Genomic DNA, 18,456 nt, shown 5'->3' with positions numbered 1-18,456 from the left:
TTGTGGCATATTTTGTATCTTTTGTAGATATCTCTGATTAAGTGTTTATCATTAGAGAAGTTTTCACTATGTGCATCTCAGTACAATTGGTATCCAAATATAGGTTTGATAATTCTGTGACAATATTATTATTATCCTTTTTTAGCTGGTTACGTTTTTCTCTTAGACTATATCACCCTGCTGCGCAGTTTTTTTTTAGCGACGTGAACATGACCAAGGAAAATTATCAAGCTTACTCTCGTCTATCGAAATACTATTGAAGCGAAGGAGAAAACAACAGAAAAGAAGCAAGATAAGCAGTTTATCGGATTTTACCCATTAGGAGCACCTGAATTCACTCCCGGTTTTTAATGGAGTTCGTGTTGTCTTTTATGTATTTTTCAAAGTGTTGTTGTAAATGCCCTTTTGTTTTGTGATTCTTTGCTTACTTCTTGATTTTGGTTGTGACTGTCTTTAAGTGTTTATAAAAATAATACGCATTAGGAGCACCTGAATTCACTCCCGGTTTTTAATGGAGTTCGTGTTGTTTTTATATATGTAATTTTCAATGTGTTGTTGTAAATGCCCTTTCGTTTTGTGATTCTTTGCTTACTTCTTGATTTTGATTGTGACTGTCTTTCAGTGTTTATAAAAAAAAAATACGCACTCGACATCAGGAAGATTCACACTGTGGTTCGAGGCTGATATTTTACAGTATCAATTGTATAATAGCGCATAATTTATATATATATCAAACAAGATTAGAATCTTCAATATTGTTCATTTTTTGGTATTTTGCTATTGCTTAAAATATGTTGTAATTAATGCAGTTATATGTTACTATGTGAGGCAATGCATTATAATCAACACAAAACAATCTTCTGTATTACCTTATTTTTAATCATAACTGGAATTTCTTTTATTTATCATAACCATTTTTTAATATATAATAAAACATTTAATGTCATACCAACATGTGAAGTTTGTGGCAAAAATCTCTGTCATTTTTACGCGCAATGGTTATTTTATGACCCTTTAAAGCTCATAAATAAAACAATCAAAGAAACAATTAATTTTGCCTGTATCATGTTTCATTGTTCTCCCCCTATGCCATCTTTTCTTTGGAATGCTTTGTTGAATGTCAGTTTCCTGGCTCTTTTCCTCAATTCAGTCCCGGATATAATGTGTCTTTTTACATGTACAGTGGTAATCCAAGAGGACACTTTAGTTCTAATATGAGCTCATTATAAGCATCCACCTTTAATGTTTTGGTACTTGTACGAAACTCAGGATTCAATGGTTCATGATCAAATGTTGGGTTTTTTTTTCTGATGAGTGCCATATTGTCTAGATACATCATTTTGTTTATAGGTCTTCAATTTTCACATCGAACATTCCCATGTCTGCTCCTGTCTCCATTGCTGTTAATCATTCTGAGGAAAAAAAATGTAATGAATTTATAAATAATAAAATTGAGAATGGATATGGGGAATGTGTCAAAGAGACAACAACCCGACCAAATAAAAAACAACAGCAGAAGGTCACCAACAGGTCTAGGCTACAATAAATTATCTTATGTTAAAACTTTCCTCATTTCTGTGTTATGTAAAAATAAAAAGAATGCACAATTATGGATGGGAATGGTATGACATCAAAATTTACTTATTACTTTATATACTACCATAAGTCCAGTAATCACTAATGGACTGGACTTCTGATACTACATGTATATATAATATTATAATCAATCAAAGTTGAAATTTGTTTCTAAATAAAAAAAAAAAAAGAAGGAAAATATGATAATTTAATTCATCATCATCATCAAAGAATTAGTGTTTGCCAGTGGCAAGTATTTCATACACGTGTAGCTTTAACCATCGGTCTATTTATGTGTTCTTTATAATAAGATCCGTGAAACAACGACGAAAGACATTAAAATATATACTAACTACTTTATACAAAAGTACATTAATGTTTAATAGATTTAAGTGGAAATTTAATTTAATTGAAAATTTATCGTACATAGTCATATATGTAGCACCTAGCCAGATATGTTATACATCTTTCTATGGTAGCACACAGAAACGTGTCCGATTCCTCAAAAACGCGTCAATGTGACGTCAATGATTTGATAAACATGTCAAATTGCACTGGCGAAACCACTTCTGCGGGACGCCGGTCGAGCAGTACCCTCATAGACATACATTTTGTAAAAAGACATTTATAGGCATCACCGGATAATATTAAAACAATAGAATTTACTTACTATTTATAAACGATGATTTAAACTTTACAAAACTTATTAAATGCAATGTTAATGGTTTTTTTTCTAAATACGCATGACATATTTGCCACTGGACATTAAGTAATCAATAGTTAATTATGTGTTGTAAACTTAGCCTGCAGTTATGCTTGTTATGAATTACCTATGCTGAACAAACTAATGTTTATCAATGACATACAGTAAACGTGGTCAAGCACCGGGAATAAAATACAATATAAAATGTACATGATGTATTAGTTTTCTATATTGTGAAGTACCTCTGTCTGAACTTTATAATAATAATAATCATATTGATAAAGAAAATCATAAATTTTAACCAGACCTATAGTCTGTGTCTGCAAGCAGAAGAAAGCGTGCACAGTGTAGCATACCTTGGACATTTGTCTGTACGGATTACTAAACCTTTCCTCCAGATTTTTTTTTGGCACCTGCTTCGACTTTTTTTTCTAATCATTTATAATCCAACCGAACAATACGGGTTCTATCGTATCCCACACCATTAATATTGAATTGCGTTTTTACTTTACAGAGTATCATTGGGGGTATATGAGTTTTGAAATATTCTGGCGTTTTTAACCGGACACATTCTTAAATTATCGGACACGTTTTTGAGATTGTAACAATACAAAAGAGGTTATTGTCTTAGGTCAGGAGTTTGGTATTCTGTAGTTGGTTTTCAAGTTTGAATGGTTTTACACTAGTCACTTTTGGGGCCCTTTACACCTTGCTGTTCGGTGAGAGCTCATGCAGGCACGGTGTTGAAGACCGTACTTTGACCTATAATGGTTTACTTCTAGAAATTACGACTTATATGAACAGGAGACTTTTCTCATTGGCAGTTATACCACATCTTCTTATATATTAATACAACACTGAGCCACCCAACCCATCCACCCCAATTACTCGTTTGTGAGGGCTGCCTAGAGTCAGAGGTGGATTTAGGGGGGGCTGGAGACCCGCCCCCCCCCTTTTTGGAAAAAAATTGGTTGCTTATATAGGGGAATCATTGAAGCGTGACTGGAGCCGGCCCCCTCTTAGGTTAGTCAGTGGCCCCCAACTTATGTAAATTTCTGGATCCGCCACTGAGAGTGGTTACACCGGGCCAAAAATGCATCGGACTGAAACAACATACTGGTTGTGTGTACACTGACAATCAAATTAAAATTAAAATAATGTATAAAATATTGTAAAAAATAATTTTTCATTTGAGTGCATTTACGTAACAATAACACAATGTAACCGTAGACATAAATATCATTGTTACACTCGTAAGTATTCTATGTAGTTCCTTAGTCAACCATAGGTCTGCATTCCGGCGATATAGCATAAACTTCATTGTAACAATAACTTTTTTACGACTTTTACATTTCAATGTAACCATAGCCAGTACCAAAACAAAATAGAAATTCAAATATTTCACAGACATCTTTATTTACAATATAAAAATAGGAAGACTGTTGAATGATTTTCAGTGGCGGATTCAGAGGGGGGCGTAGAGGGCTTTACTGATTGTCAAAGTCATGTGATTTGCTATGGTGGAGTTGACCAGTGCGTTGAAAAAACGGCACTCGGTCATTTTGAAATTCAAATTACAGTAATACACATTGCTTAGGCTGAGGTTGTCATGACAATCAGGAAACCTTCAAAGCGACACAGGATTGAACAAGAACGTATTGACTTCTATTTCATTATTCCACTAAACCACTGGCGTCAACGTGATGATCGTAACTGCAGTTACGATCATCCCAATATGGCAGACACAAATATAGGGATATTTTAGAAGGCTGATTTCTCCACTTTAACAGCTTATTTTCATATTTGTTTTATATCAAGAAAAATCTTTATAAGCATTGCCGTTTAATGTGTTTTTCATAAGTTACAGAAAAACAACCAGAAGAACGAAAATCGAGATTCAAAAAATCACGATGATGATCGTAACTTCGTCTACAGATGATCGTAACTTTGACTTGTTTTTATAAAAAATGATCGTAACTCAAAATTTACGAATGTTTTTTCCACTAAATGAACACCCTATTTAGCAGCCACGATAAAAAAATATTATTTTAAAATCAAACAAAGAATAAATAAATGAAAACCGCTGTTCTAAAAAGAAATGATGATAAGGGGGATTAGCAGACTTATATGCAAATGTCCTCAACATTATTTTCTTATGAGTAATTAAGTTAACATTCAAAATGGATTTACGTGGATATGAAGTTGATATAAAGATCATTCTCATAATACAGTTTAAGAATACAGACCAAAACTTTCACTGAATAAAGTAAAGGAGGGCATGAAGTTACATTATTTTGATGTCTTTCTATCGGTTTTAAATTGTTGCCTGGTCTTGTTTTTCTTAATCAAACTATGACTATTAAAAATTGGAATTCTACAGAGGTGGACTTCGAGGGAGGGTCAAGTTGCTCGCATCACCTTTTTGTGGGGAAATTTGGTGGATTGTATAGGGAATCAATGAAGCATGACTGTAGCGGGCCTACTCTTAGGCAGCCAGTCCCCAATCCCTTTTTGAAAATCACTGGATACGCCACTGAACTACTGTTGCCTGTATTTACCATGGGTTGACTATTTATGTAAAGAAGGAAAAGTTGAAATAGATGGTATACACGTTCATATTAGATTTTTCAAGCTACAAATTATTACATTTATACGGTATATGACATGTTTTATTGAAGTTGGTCGAAGAAGTTGTGTTGAGCTAAACATATCAATAAGGGATCTACCATAAGGGGGGATGTTTGGAAAAAGGCAGGACAGATGATTTGAGTAAAAAAAGGCCGGATGAACATCTTGGCCAAACAAAAAGGCAGGATGACAGTTTATGTAAAAAAAAATCAGGATGAAAAAAGGAGGACCGAATAGAGTAAAAATAAAAACACAGGATAGAGAGTTCAAAAAAAAAAAATGCAGGACAAAATTATTCATCCTAGCCCCTCCCCCAAAATAAAAATGAAATAGAAGCTCCCCTTATTGACGGTTTCATTGGTTTTTTTTTTATTCAACAGATATGATTTCATTACTTAATGCTTTATTTTTCCAAACTCTCCCTTAAAAATCGTAAATCTGTTAATAAAAGAAACTATAAAGTCTGAATTCCCCAAATATACCAGATCCTCGAAAGGTTCTATTGTCCCTATTAAGTGTAGTAAAAAAAAATCTTCAATTTTAACAAACTTGTCATTAATATGAACTGTCCAATACCTTGTTTATATAAAACATATGAAATCAATATAAAGTTGTTAACCCCCAATGCATTTTAATATTCAACTAGGTAAATAAGAAATACCAAATCTCGCGAAGTCATAACCATTTGTGCACTTACCAGTAGGACGTTATCCTCCCCTCAGTGATCGTTCCTCATTATTATCACAATACATGCTGACAACGTACATTTTCTCGCATACTAGACAGCTTTATTTGTTCTTATTTGTCAGAAAATGCTTCGTTGGAACAGACAGTTACGATCATCTTAAGTACAAGTTACGATCATCGTTTATAAAAATAAATAAAAGTTACGATCATCATCGTGATTTTTTGTATCTCAATTTTCATTCTTCTTGTTGCTTTTCCAACCAGTCCGAAAAAATATTTCATTAGCAATGCTTTTAAAGATGTTTCTTGAAATAATACATATCTGAAAATAACCTGTTTAAGTGGAGAAATCAGCCTTATAAAATTTCCCTATATTTGTGTCCACCATATTGGGATGATCGTAACTGCAGTTACGATCATCACGTTGACGCCAGTGCTAAACAGAAAGTAATGGTAAATACTCTATAGACTATTACACTCTCATGAAAAAAAAGTTCCACAATATTATTTACCTACGAAAACATGTTTAACAAATTGAATAATGATCCCCAGTCAGTATAAGCTCTAGAAAGATTTCAAGTCTCAGGTACGAACCATTTGATTTGAGGAGGCAGTCTGAGATATTTGAGAGAAAAAAAATGACTCTCTGATTCTTGCCTTAAACAAAAATGTTGGCCGTATCTGGATTGAAAACAATAGTCTTGTCCACTTTTTTGCTATTAAAAACTAAAATTTCCAACAAAAATATTTAGCATGAAATGAACATGATGAATAAAAACGGGCGTATTTTTTTGTGGCCGGGGTTTGCATGTCTGACTGGAATGTCTGTTTTGCCGAACTTATATATATTGAATCCTTTTTCAAGACCAGACTGCATGCAACCTGCCCTAGGTGTGACTTTTATGTCTCCATTTGTTGACCGTCATTCATAACTTCGTTGTCATTTCAGACACGTTCGTAGTCTTTGTTGGATTTGGAACCCCTCACTTCGGTTCCCTAAGTTATGTTGGGTGAAACATATCAATCAAACATTTTGATAAAAACTGCTTGTTTGTCTTTTTTAACTCGTGTCGGTCGTATTGTAAATTTCATCTAATTTCCATGTCTATTCTTTACTGACAAGTCCTACATCAAATATATCAGTACATAGCTTTGGATCAATACTATCATTTTATGATAGACAATTAATAGGGAGAATACAGCATAAAAAATGTCCAACCCTTACACTTTACAGCAACTATATATATAATATGCATGCCCCAAGCCAGAAACCGTTTAAATAGTGCATATAACACTTATTTTATGTTTTTTTTAGCCCAAAAAAGGTCCCAAAAATATTCCGACTCGCTCCGCTCGGCAAAATTTAATATCTTCGCCCCCCTTTCAAAAATCCGGGATCCGCCCCTGATTTTTACCACATCAAATGCACAATGAACCCATATATCGCATTGCCCAGATCGCATAGTATGCTAAAAAAATATTTAAAAAAAACCAGAAGTAACAGAAATGTTGTTGTTAAATCATTTCAAACGAGATCACTTATATATAAAAATATACATATATGCAGCAACAACTTAACAGCAACAAACACAGCAGTCAATGTGGCGAGATGAAATAATTTTGTAGGCACCTACATGTAGGACTTATATATTAAAATGTTTCCCAAATTAAATGGAAGCATTGGGCCCTATAAAAAAAAATCCTGTCAAAATAGGAAACACATTTTTAAAAGGGGGTTCCAAATCTGGAGATAGGGTTTCCAAATAGATTTGAAATTCCCTTTTCAAATTTATGCATTTATCGTTAAAAAGGGGTCCAACCTTCGGACCCCTCCCCCTTCTTACGCCGAGGGGTGTACCGCACCTCCCTTTATCCAATCATATGTTTAGAAAGTCAGGCTAATCACAAATATCAATTTGACAAATATTAATACTATAATCTATTTAATAAGGTTTGGCAAAGAAGTAATAATATGTATCCAAAACAACCCGCGATTTTATACCTATTTTGACATTTACAGAAAGTTCTGTAACCATTGTTTTAAAAGAGGGTTCCAAACACAGGCACTTGTTTCTATCCATACGAAGGTCGACTATCCATAGTCGACCTACACACTGACAGGCACTTGTTTCTATCCATACGAAGGTCGACTATCCATAGTCGACCTTCGTATGGATAGAAACTAGTCCTATAACATATATTATATGACTTCGCATTCTTATTCAATTTTTAACGTTTTTATACTGATATTTCCATTTTTTTTTGGCACATTGATAGTAAAAAGAAAATATCAGAACAGCAAATAGAAATAGTAAATAATGCCCCGAGGTCATAGGACTAGGATAGAAACAAGTGCCTGTGGTTCCAAACACTCTGGATAAAAGGAAAAAGGGGGGTTCCAACTCAGTCCCCTAAAGATTTCATAATTATAGCGAAAAAATGGGGGAAATAAAATATTTTAAGTGGTATTATATAGAATAAATAATGCATTGAACGTCCAAATTAATTTGGTGTTCCCACCCCCGGAACCCCAGGGGTCCGCCACTGTGTAACGCGTATTCTGCTTTTTTTTAACCAACGTAATATGTTTTGAATTAGCTATGTTACACTTTTCTCAGTTTTAAAATATTCAATGTACTACTATACCTTGATCTACCTTCAATCCCATTGTGGTATTCAATCCAGAAGAAGTTTGAACTGTTGAACTGTTGAAATGTCAGTGCGAGTGCAAAAATAACGTTTGTAAACAATGAATGACGTCATGTGTAAATCCAATCACATAAACGTTTTACAATAGGCAATTGTATGTTCCATATTGACGCGCTTTTGTGATGACGATAATAACATCAACGGCAAAATTTGAGACAACAGTAGATCAGCCGGGAAGGATAGGATACAGAAATACAGCAGAGGAAATATCGGTTTACCAGCCACTTGCAGAAATTCTTAAAGTTACAGAAAGAGACGATTGTTACGACAAGTCAGAGATGGCGGATCCTTTTCGAATCATCTACGGATTGCTATTGTTCATGTATGTTTTAAAAGTCAAATGTAGGCTATGTCTTCTTCCATCACAAGTTTTATTTCGTGAGCATCCTGTCAGATCATATATTTTGCCGGAATCAACATTCTGTATACTGTGTCAACAGAATACAGAATGTTGATTCTGTATTCTGTTGACACAACATTCTATATTCTGTTGACATTTATACAAAAACAATGTCTTTCCCTTCAAGAATTTAGTTCAAATTTATGTGGTTCATAAGGGAACAGAACATTCGATTTACATATATATATATATATATATATATTTGTTTATAAAAAAAGATGCCGTATTATTGCCAACGACACAACAACAACAGCAACAACATATATTTTATTTGCCAATCATGGCACCCAAAATGAGCGGAATAATCACAACTCTCCACAACAGATCAGATGACCAGAAATTAACAAATATAGGTCACCATACGGCCATCAATAATGAGCAAAGCCATATCGCATAGTCAGCTAAAAAAGGCAACAAAATGACAAATGGCAACGAATTCAAACAAGCAAACTAACGTTCTAATCATGTACAAAAATGAACGAACAATGAATATGTAACACACCAACAAACAACAACCACTGAATTACAGGCTCCTGACTTCGGACAGGAACATATATACAGAATGTGATGAGGTTAAACATGCTAGGGTCTTCCCCCTAAACCTGGAACAGAGTTGTTACAGTACTACATAACAACAAACTATAAAATTCAGTTGAAAAAGGCTTATTTAACTTTAAATAACAGATGAATGCAAATAGAAATACATCTCAGTAACAAAAACATAATGGACGTTACCGTTACTCAACAAAAAAGGTCACTAAATACAGATCTGAGAGTACTTGCAGTTACTGACAGCTAGTTCAAAGCCACTAACAACTAATAACAAAAATCATGCATCTAACTTCAAAGACTTAGTTCATAGTTTTTTTTATACTTCTGTTGATTATATTTAATCTTAGTTTTTTTCATTCTGTTAAAAAGAGATTAAATAACAGACACAATGTTCAACAAATTTGTTTAAAGATGGCAAATTTGTGTTACATTCGTTTAATTTATAATAATACACACAAACTAAAGAGACAGAAAGACAAAGTTTGTCTCCAACGACAAGCAAGAATAAACCAAGAAACAGAAAACAGACAATTTTCCAATGTCCTATTTGGCTGGCTTTCATATTATTCCCATTGTTGTTATAAAGTAGACAAAAGCAATGAAGAATCGATAATAGTGTGGTGCTTGAATATGAAGAAAAGAGAATAACAGGCAAAATTAATAATAAAAAGTGAAAAATGATATAGAATATTACAGAATACAGAAATGAAGAAACCACTTCCAGACCAGACCCTTTTATAAGTTGCACATTTTTTTTATTTTTTTTTGCCTTTTAAATCTTTCTGTTTGGACACCATATTGGTCCGACACCCCAATAGCCTGACGCCCTATTAGTCCGACGACCCATTGGACCGACACACGAATACTAGTAATCCGACACATAATTATTGAGCAATACTTTGTATAAATAATATTTATATTTTAAGAGGTTAATCCCCATAGTTTAAAATGATCCTACTGAGATTCCTCAAAATAATAACATATTAGAGTACATGTATTAAAAATTTGCTTTTATATAAAATGTCCAGTGGCAAATATTACATGCATGTTCAAAACAATTGTTAAATAAGTTCAATAGGTAAGTCCTGTAAAAGATGTCATCTGGGGTGAAAGAAGGTCAATGAAACTTGGACTGCCACTGGACAACGAAAGCATATTGAAGGTGGACAGGAATTTGCCCTGCTGCATATTCAGACAAAAGGCCACCGACGGCCTCTCAGAGTTGTTGCAATAGTTATTAACCTGCAGAGATCATGCACTCTCTTTCTATACATGCTATATGAGGCATCCAATTAAAGGTGACCAATCTTACATTTGTTGAAAATTAAACATCCCGCACAATTTTACTACCAATGGTTTTACTGTTTTTACTGTATCACATAAACATTATCCGTTGTGATGACTGACTTGCACTTCTGGTGACATTTTCTTAGTGAGAATGTGTTCACATATGGAACATATCTTGTCCTTATGTCCCACGTAAGTGTCATCAATAACTCCTGAACCACTTTACAGAATTTTGTAAATCATCGATACAAACTTTATCTCATGATGTATTTTTTCAAAGGACAATTTACAAAGTGTTACGTCCATAATTAATACCATAACATGCATGTTGGGAAAAACAACTTTTTATAAATGCATGCAAAGTATTTGATGCAGTATGATCTATTGTTATAGGTATCTAAAAATGGATCCCACCAGAACACAAAGACTAAGTCTATGAGGAAAATAAAGTTTTAGATCAACGACTAAAAATTGTCATGAACAGATAAAATATGAGATAGAGATAGCACTGGTATGAAAGGTGACAGTAGAACATTGAAATAATTTGAAAGGTAGGTATATATATAGTTTTACACTCAATTATGATTTTTTCAAAGTAAGTATTTGCAGTTATTCCTATAATTTTATTTCAATATCATGAAATGTTGTAGTGTGTTCATATGACAACAAACCAACAACGAGCAAGTTCAAAAAAATAAAGAGTAGAAATACAATTCTTCAACAATTGAAATATATCATTAAAGTTAACAAAGAAGTCTACGGGAAGTACATATCCGTACACACAACTTCTCATTTAACTGTTTCACAGATTGCATTGATATTGTGCTCGAATAATCAGATTATATTAATACATATGTGTTTTGTTGCCGATCCAAAGATGTCAGAGTGTTACAGCAGGACATAGTTGAACTTAGGAACCTAAAGGAAATATAAACAAAGATCTCCTTCTCTGTAACCGAATAACAGATTTAAAAGATAGTATTTTATTATAATGAGAATTTCCACTGGTACTAATAATGAAAAAATTCACAAAAAGAATACTTTTATTTAATTTTTAAACTATTGCATATGTATAAAATGATAAAAAGTTGTAGGATTGTCACTAAGACAACTATCAACCAAAGGAGTATGTTCGATAAGGTCCTAATATGGCCCTTACCGAACTTACTCCTTTGAGACGATGTGAATTTGAACAATAATATACAACTGTGCAGACTTCAACAATGAGAAAACCCATACCGTATTGTCGGCTACAAAAGACCATGACATAAACAATATATGAAACAATTTAATTCAGAAAAATTAACGACCTAATTTATAACAAAACAAATTAAAAATGTTAAAAGTGCAGCCCGTATTGAAAACATGGATATTTGCCATGAACCCAGACTTGGGACGCTAAAATTCTTCTCCAAATCGTATAAGATCAGGCCATGAAGTCATACAAAATTTTCTCAGTGCCCGGAGAAAAAAAATCGTGGTCGAAAATTGAAATCCAGCATTTTGATTGGTTGATTTGTTGATTTTGGAGTTTGCGTAAATAACTGACTCGAAAGTTTAATGACTTCAAGGCCAGTTTTCAAGTAGGTAAATCAAACATTGTTCCATTTTTTTTCTTTCATTTTTCTCCCTGTATAATATAAACCTTGTATAATTAACGTTATACCACCTTTAGCAATGCATGTACACTGATTCACATTATGTCATGGTTGACCTATGTTTAATCTTATTATTGGACTTTAACAAAATGATAAATGTTATAATCCACTTTTTCCTTTCCAGAAACAAGTTGGCAAAGATATATATCACATGCATAGGAAGAGCAATGGAAAATAACATTGAAGCAGAATTATGAAACAGTTATTAAAAAAAACCATTAAATTTAGAGAGAGAAAAACATTTTTTTTAACTTTTTAATGCTGTCTATTCTTAAGATTACTGTTTATTGTATTTCAATGGAAGTTATTGCAGTTGATAAGAAGATAGAACAAAAATTTGAGTTCTTCAGCTTGTTTTATTCAGTCAGTAAAAATTAATTTTGAAAAGCAAACCATATATGTTCAAAAATCAAAAAGGTTAATTATGTACCAAATGACCTCCGTCAGACATTTATCAGTCTGTTGGAAATCTTTCTTTAAATTTTTATGCTTATTTTACAAAATGTACTTTTGTTTGTATGTCTGTAAGATTCAAATCAATCAGAGATTTCTGAGGAACTACAAACCAAGAGTTTCTGAAAGTCATCAGTCCTCATGTGAATATGCTATACTGAGTAATGTAGTTCTCACCCTTTCAACTCCCCGTTAACGGGATGCCTAAATATTGAAGCACTAAATTTCATATATTCTTTTCGTAAAATACGCTCTGCAGTTTTATAGGAAAGAGTACAAGAGTTATGCATACATGTATTTAAGTTACTATTCACAATACACTCATTACAAGTGAATGAAATTGCAGCATGATTAATGTATACAAAAAAAAAGAGAAATCTGTCAATAAATGTGTTTAACCATTAAAAATCTTACATTGAGCATATGATTGGAAATTTACTTATGAGAAGTTAGACTAAAAAAAGTGGTCGTATTCTGAATATTCGCTCAGCTCACAGTAAAAGGAGAAAAACATACACTGTTCAGTCTGAAGGTACCTGTTCATGTAGGGGGACATGTCTTATAGCAGATTCTCTCCTTGTGGTGAACTAGCATGTTAAAAAGGAGCTCAGTGCATTATTGGTCTAGTTCTGTACAAAATATGTTAATTACATTGTATTTATATCTGAGTATCATGTCCTCTTCCTGCACTTAACTTGCCACTGGATCACATAACATCAATCCATCCACCCATCTTCTCAAAAGTAATATATCGAGTTCCAATGTTCAATATGTTCTGATTTGACTGAAGCAAGATATAAATACATGTTATATGGTATTGTCAAATAGAAGTATTAATAAGTATTAAAAACATAAACCTTGTAGACCACACAAGATGCAATTCTGACAATAAATATGACATAAAGCCAGAATATTTAAAAAAAAAACTAAAGTAACTGTCGAAGAGCTGGATCTAAAGCTGAACCACTTCAGGACAACAAAAATCAGAGAAATAAAAAAAAAATAACGAAAACATTAACATGTCACGATAAAGAAAATAAATGGAAATGGGGTAAGTGTCAAAGAGAACAATTAACCCACCCCAAATATACAAAACAACTAGGCATCACTATACAGATACAGTCTGATTTAAAAAGTGTTATAATGAAACAGTACTGAAGAAATTAGTAACGAAACACTACTTACGAAATCAGTACTGAATCATTACTGACGAAATCAGTACTGTCAACATCAGTACTGAAACAGTACTGAAACAGTACTGTCAAAATCAGTACTAAAACAGTACTGTCAAAATCAGTACTGAAACAGTACTGTCAAAATCAGAACTGAAACAGTACTGTCAAAATCAGTACTGAAACAGTACTGACAAAATCAGTACTATAACAGTACTGTCAAAATCAGTACTAAAACAGTACTGTCAAAATCAGTACTGAAACAGTACTGACAAAATCAGAACTGAAACAGTACTGTCAAAATCAGTACTGAAACAGTACTGACAAAATCAGTACTAAAACAGTACTGTCAAAATCAGTACTAAAACAGTACTGTCAAAATCAGTACTGACAAAATCAGTACTGATTTCATTGAAAGTATAACATTATAAGTTTTCAGTCTTTCCTAACAGTACTGATATGCACGAGGGTAGAAATGTACCAAAAAAGTATAGGTAAATTATTGGTAGTGTACGGCTGTCATCACCCTTTAGAGAAAATTTACAACTGATTGGGAGGAAATTTATGCCATTTTTTTTTTAAATAATTGGGAATTTCCTCTTGGGGAAAAAGCTGAATTTCAGTGGTAATTTTTGGCAAACAATCATTTTTGGTACATTGAATGCCATTGTAGAATATTACACTTTTTAATTTTCTGTTTTTTTTTCATTTTGAAAGAGGCACAGCAAGGATGAGAAACTTGCATAAATTAAAACATGGACATACATGTATGTGTCCCTCCGGCACAGTTGGTGTGGACACATGTGTCTCTGCGGCAGCAAGAATGTTAAAATGCAAATCTAATAATTATTAATTAGGTTTACACCAATGACATAACGATTACTGGATGAGATAAAAACAATCATATCCAGGTGCGAAAACTTAAATGACATGTGTACACCAAACCTGCCAAGTTTTCAAAATGCCCATGGGGGTTTTGCGTGCAAGATGGCTGCCATACTCCTAAAAAACCTTCAAGGGGGCCTTCAAATTCAGTGTCATGTTGTTTTTGTTTTCTTCATACTTTTATATGCCTCAATTCACAGTAAAATTAATTGTTTTGTTAAAATTGTGGACACAATTGCTCTTTAAAAATTTCAATTTGGGAGCCTCCGTGGGGGAAATCCCCTGCAAATAGTGACAGTTGGCAGGTAAGGTACACTCGTCTCTGCCAGTGCCAAAAAAATAAGACACAGACATGGAAAAAGGTAGCTGAGGAACCGTAGCTCTTAGGTCCTTATGTTATTTTTTGACTATTTGCGGACCATAGATCCGCAAATAGTCAAAAAATAACATAAGTACCTAAGAGCTACGGTTCCGCAGCTTGGAAAAAGGGGGTCCATGCCCCCACGTTCCTGTGAACTGCGATTGTTTGATACTTGGAGGATAGGGGGTATTTGGACTAATCGCTACATGATTGACGCGCAGTGTAATTATGCCCATTTGACGTTTCGCCGTACGTACCAAACAAACATAGACATAAAGATACGTGGTCAAATAAATATATAATAGTACGTGGTTATAGAGATGTGAGTGCCTAACGTTTCAGTGAACCAACATGATAACAATTATGATTTTATGTTTACCTAATGACATATCAACTTTTTCGTCTGCTGTTGCCATAATTTCTATCCTGTTTGCAGATGTGATGTAAATCTGTTGTTTATGTTCTTGTCAGTGATGCTGAAATCAAAATGGCGCCTTGAAAGATGGTAAACTCGGCCCATATCACATTCGACACTTCACAAATCCAAACCGCTCAGAGTTCAAACAAAGGAAATGCACGCGTTCTGCCTTCTGGCCTTTGTTAGTCTTGTATGGTTTTCAATGCTAGTTGTTTTATTATTCAATTCAATATTTTATTGGAAAGGGCACAATAGAGGCGTGATCCAAAATGAATACAAGACTAAAACAACATATATTAAATGAAATATAGTTGCACTGATGTAAGTTAACAACTCATTAGAGCTTATGTTTGTCTATGTTTTATATACCATGCCGACTCTAAATAAAGCTTATTTATTTATTTATAACAAGTCATAAGTAAATTCTATGAATACCATTACATTGTAAACTGATTTTGAATCCAAAAACTTATACATCAGTATTATTCTAAATTTTCATAAATTTACTTAAAACACAAAATCACCTATATATAAGATATTATGCACGAACTACTGTAAAAGATTATTATCTGAAGAGGTCTCTCAAATCAATCTAGCTTCTTCAATATACATACAAAATTATTATATCGATAGATGAAGAAATTAAACATTTGTAATGAAGAAAGGGATTGTCTAGATTTTATCAGAGACATATATATGTCTCTGTTTTTATTGAATATACTGAAAGGGGCACAGCCACTGTCAAATTCGTGTTCATGTTGTTATCTGGATCGTTTACTGGGATTCCAGTAAAATCTTCTCATGTCTGTCTGAAGTGATTTGTTTTAAATGCTTGTACGTTTTCTTCAGTTGTTCCTTTTTTCTGCTCTTTTTATGAAGTAGTTTAGCTTTGTTGATGTCAATTTTAAGCTTGTCTTAAACCATGGTATTTTTTTCTTGTTGATAACTATTTTGCGTGGGATATTTGCTTCTACAGATTGTGTTAGAGCTTCTGTGAATGTATTCCATAGAATATTTGAGGTTGATTCTTCAAATTGCTCTGTAATTTTGCATAAGAGTGTTCCTAAAACTGTTCTTATTTTACTCCAGTCAGCCGTTTGATATATTGTAGTACGGTACTTAATTGTTTTTTTTAAGATACATTGCATTCAGAATTGGACAATGTCGTGGTCCCGGTCCTACTTAAAAGCGCCCGGGAGCGCCCGAGAGCGCCCGGGGAAAAGAAAAAGCGCCTGGAGAAGGAAAATTAGCGCCCGGAGAAGAAAATTATAATATAATAATATTTTATAACAATATTTTTTTTCCTAAAAAAAATAATTATTGCTTGTTTTTTCCTTAATATAAATGGGGATATGTACGATGCTACATCTAAAGTGACTGTGTTGTTGCACTTTTACATTTTGATTTCAAAATGGTATATAAGTAAGTAAATAAATATAAATAAGAGTATTTACAAGAATCATGAACGATATTGTCCTCGATTAAAACGTATATTTTGTTATTTAAAAATAATCAGTGCCCGAGGTGCTATATTTTCGCAACTGCATGCATGGTGAACACTTTTTTATGCAGATACTGATACAGATTTATTATATCTTTTTATATATATACTTCATGAGTATAAAACTTATTAGTAAACTGTTTCAGTGGATTTGCTTATCAGGGTTTTAATGTTAAGTTTTAAATTTAAACCAAACTCCTGCTCTTTGTCCCCTTGTTTTAACTACGGTACATGTATAGTACTGCTTTATTTGCTGATTTATTATGTGTAACTCTTTTAATTTTGTTTAAATTAATATTTTTCAATGAAATTTAAGTTGTTTTTTACATTTTTCATTTTGATATCGTTTTTGAAAAACATGTCTTTTGATGTCTTACATTTTATATATCTTCCGCATAAACTGTGATCCAGTATTGTCTGTCTCTCGAAACAGTATTCATATATTATTGTTAAAATTGAAACATTCATAAAATTGAGAAAGGAAATGGTGAATATGTCAAAGCGACAACCACCCGACCATAGAGCATTCATACTTGTTTTTGTGCTTTATTACAAATGTCTATTATCTGAATTTGTAAAATACTTGTCTAAAATAAAAAAAATAAAACAATGTTCATAACTTATTTCATCGACACAAAATTGTCTCGTGCCAATAAAATATTTTTTATATTTTCCCCGGGCGCTATATTTTCTTCCCCGGGCGCATTTTAGTAGGACCCCGTGGTCCGCATTCCCAATAGGGGGCATAGTTTCGGTCTTGTTAACTATGCTTGGTGTCTTCGTGGATAGGAGGTCAATTATCCGTTCACCTCTAGTACTGAGGCGTTATTATATTATCCATGAAATAAGGCACAGTCGAGGTCTGAAAATATCAAAATTCTTTGAAATGCTTAAATTTTTTGAGGATCTTTGCTTTATAATATAATGGGCATAAGAACGAAACACAAAAATTAGTAATAGAAAATAAAACAATCTTAAAGGAGTAGGTTTAGTAAGACCCTTTTTTGATCCAAAAATATAGCAGTTTTACTTATTTTTAAAATGTAAACCTTTAGCTTTTTATTGGAAAGTAGAATACTCCTGTTACATAAATATGGGCTGTTTTTGACAATACAATGCACACATATCATGTACCAGCATCATTAAGTCAAGCTATATGACTAAAATCTTCACAACTTTAGCATTTGAGTTAAATTTTAGACAATTTCCCGTCTCAAATGGAAGTGGCTGCAGTTGTGTTCATTCTTGATATTTAAAGTAAGTTGTATTTGATGATAATACCAGAGACATTGTCTCTGATAAAACATAACATATATAAAGGCAGAGAGTGAACACGGATGTGGTAAATTTTCATTTTTGACCAACAAATCTGGAAAATGACATATCATGGCATATTTGATTGATTTTTCATATTTATGGCATGAATTTCAGCGTCTTTCATGACGAAATTACTACAAATCTTTCACA

General features: G+C 33.0%; 1 protein-coding gene and 1 long non-coding RNA gene across 5 annotated transcripts in view; one reads left to right on the top strand and one right to left on the bottom strand.

The window, feature by feature from the left end:
- LOC139518129 (uncharacterized) overlaps positions 1 to 15,599 on the bottom strand; it is a 41,736-nt gene extending 26,137 nt beyond the window's left edge. For all 4 annotated transcript variants that reach the window (XM_071309815.1, XM_071309816.1, XM_071309817.1 and 1 more), the window contains exon 1: positions 15,450 to 15,599. In XM_071309815.1, coding sequence (XP_071165916.1) covers positions 15,450 to 15,486 — 37 coding nt within the window. In that variant the 5' untranslated portion in view covers positions 15,487 to 15,599. The remainder of the gene's footprint in view (positions 1 to 15,449) is intronic.
- LOC139518128 (uncharacterized) lies at positions 8,430 to 12,440 on the top strand. The gene is made up of 3 exons (XR_011663299.1): positions 8,430 to 8,624; positions 10,935 to 11,092; positions 12,324 to 12,440. It is a non-coding gene; the product is annotated as an uncharacterized lncRNA (long non-coding RNA).
- Positions 15,600 to 18,456: the final 2,857 nt, after the last annotated feature.

The sequence above is a fragment of the Mytilus edulis genome, chromosome 3 (genome assembly GCF_963676685.1).
Source record: "Mytilus edulis chromosome 3, xbMytEdul2.2, whole genome shotgun sequence".
NCBI classification, from domain to species: domain Eukaryota; kingdom Metazoa; phylum Mollusca; class Bivalvia; order Mytilida; family Mytilidae; genus Mytilus; species Mytilus edulis.
This window is presented reverse-complemented; position numbering and strand designations above follow the sequence as displayed.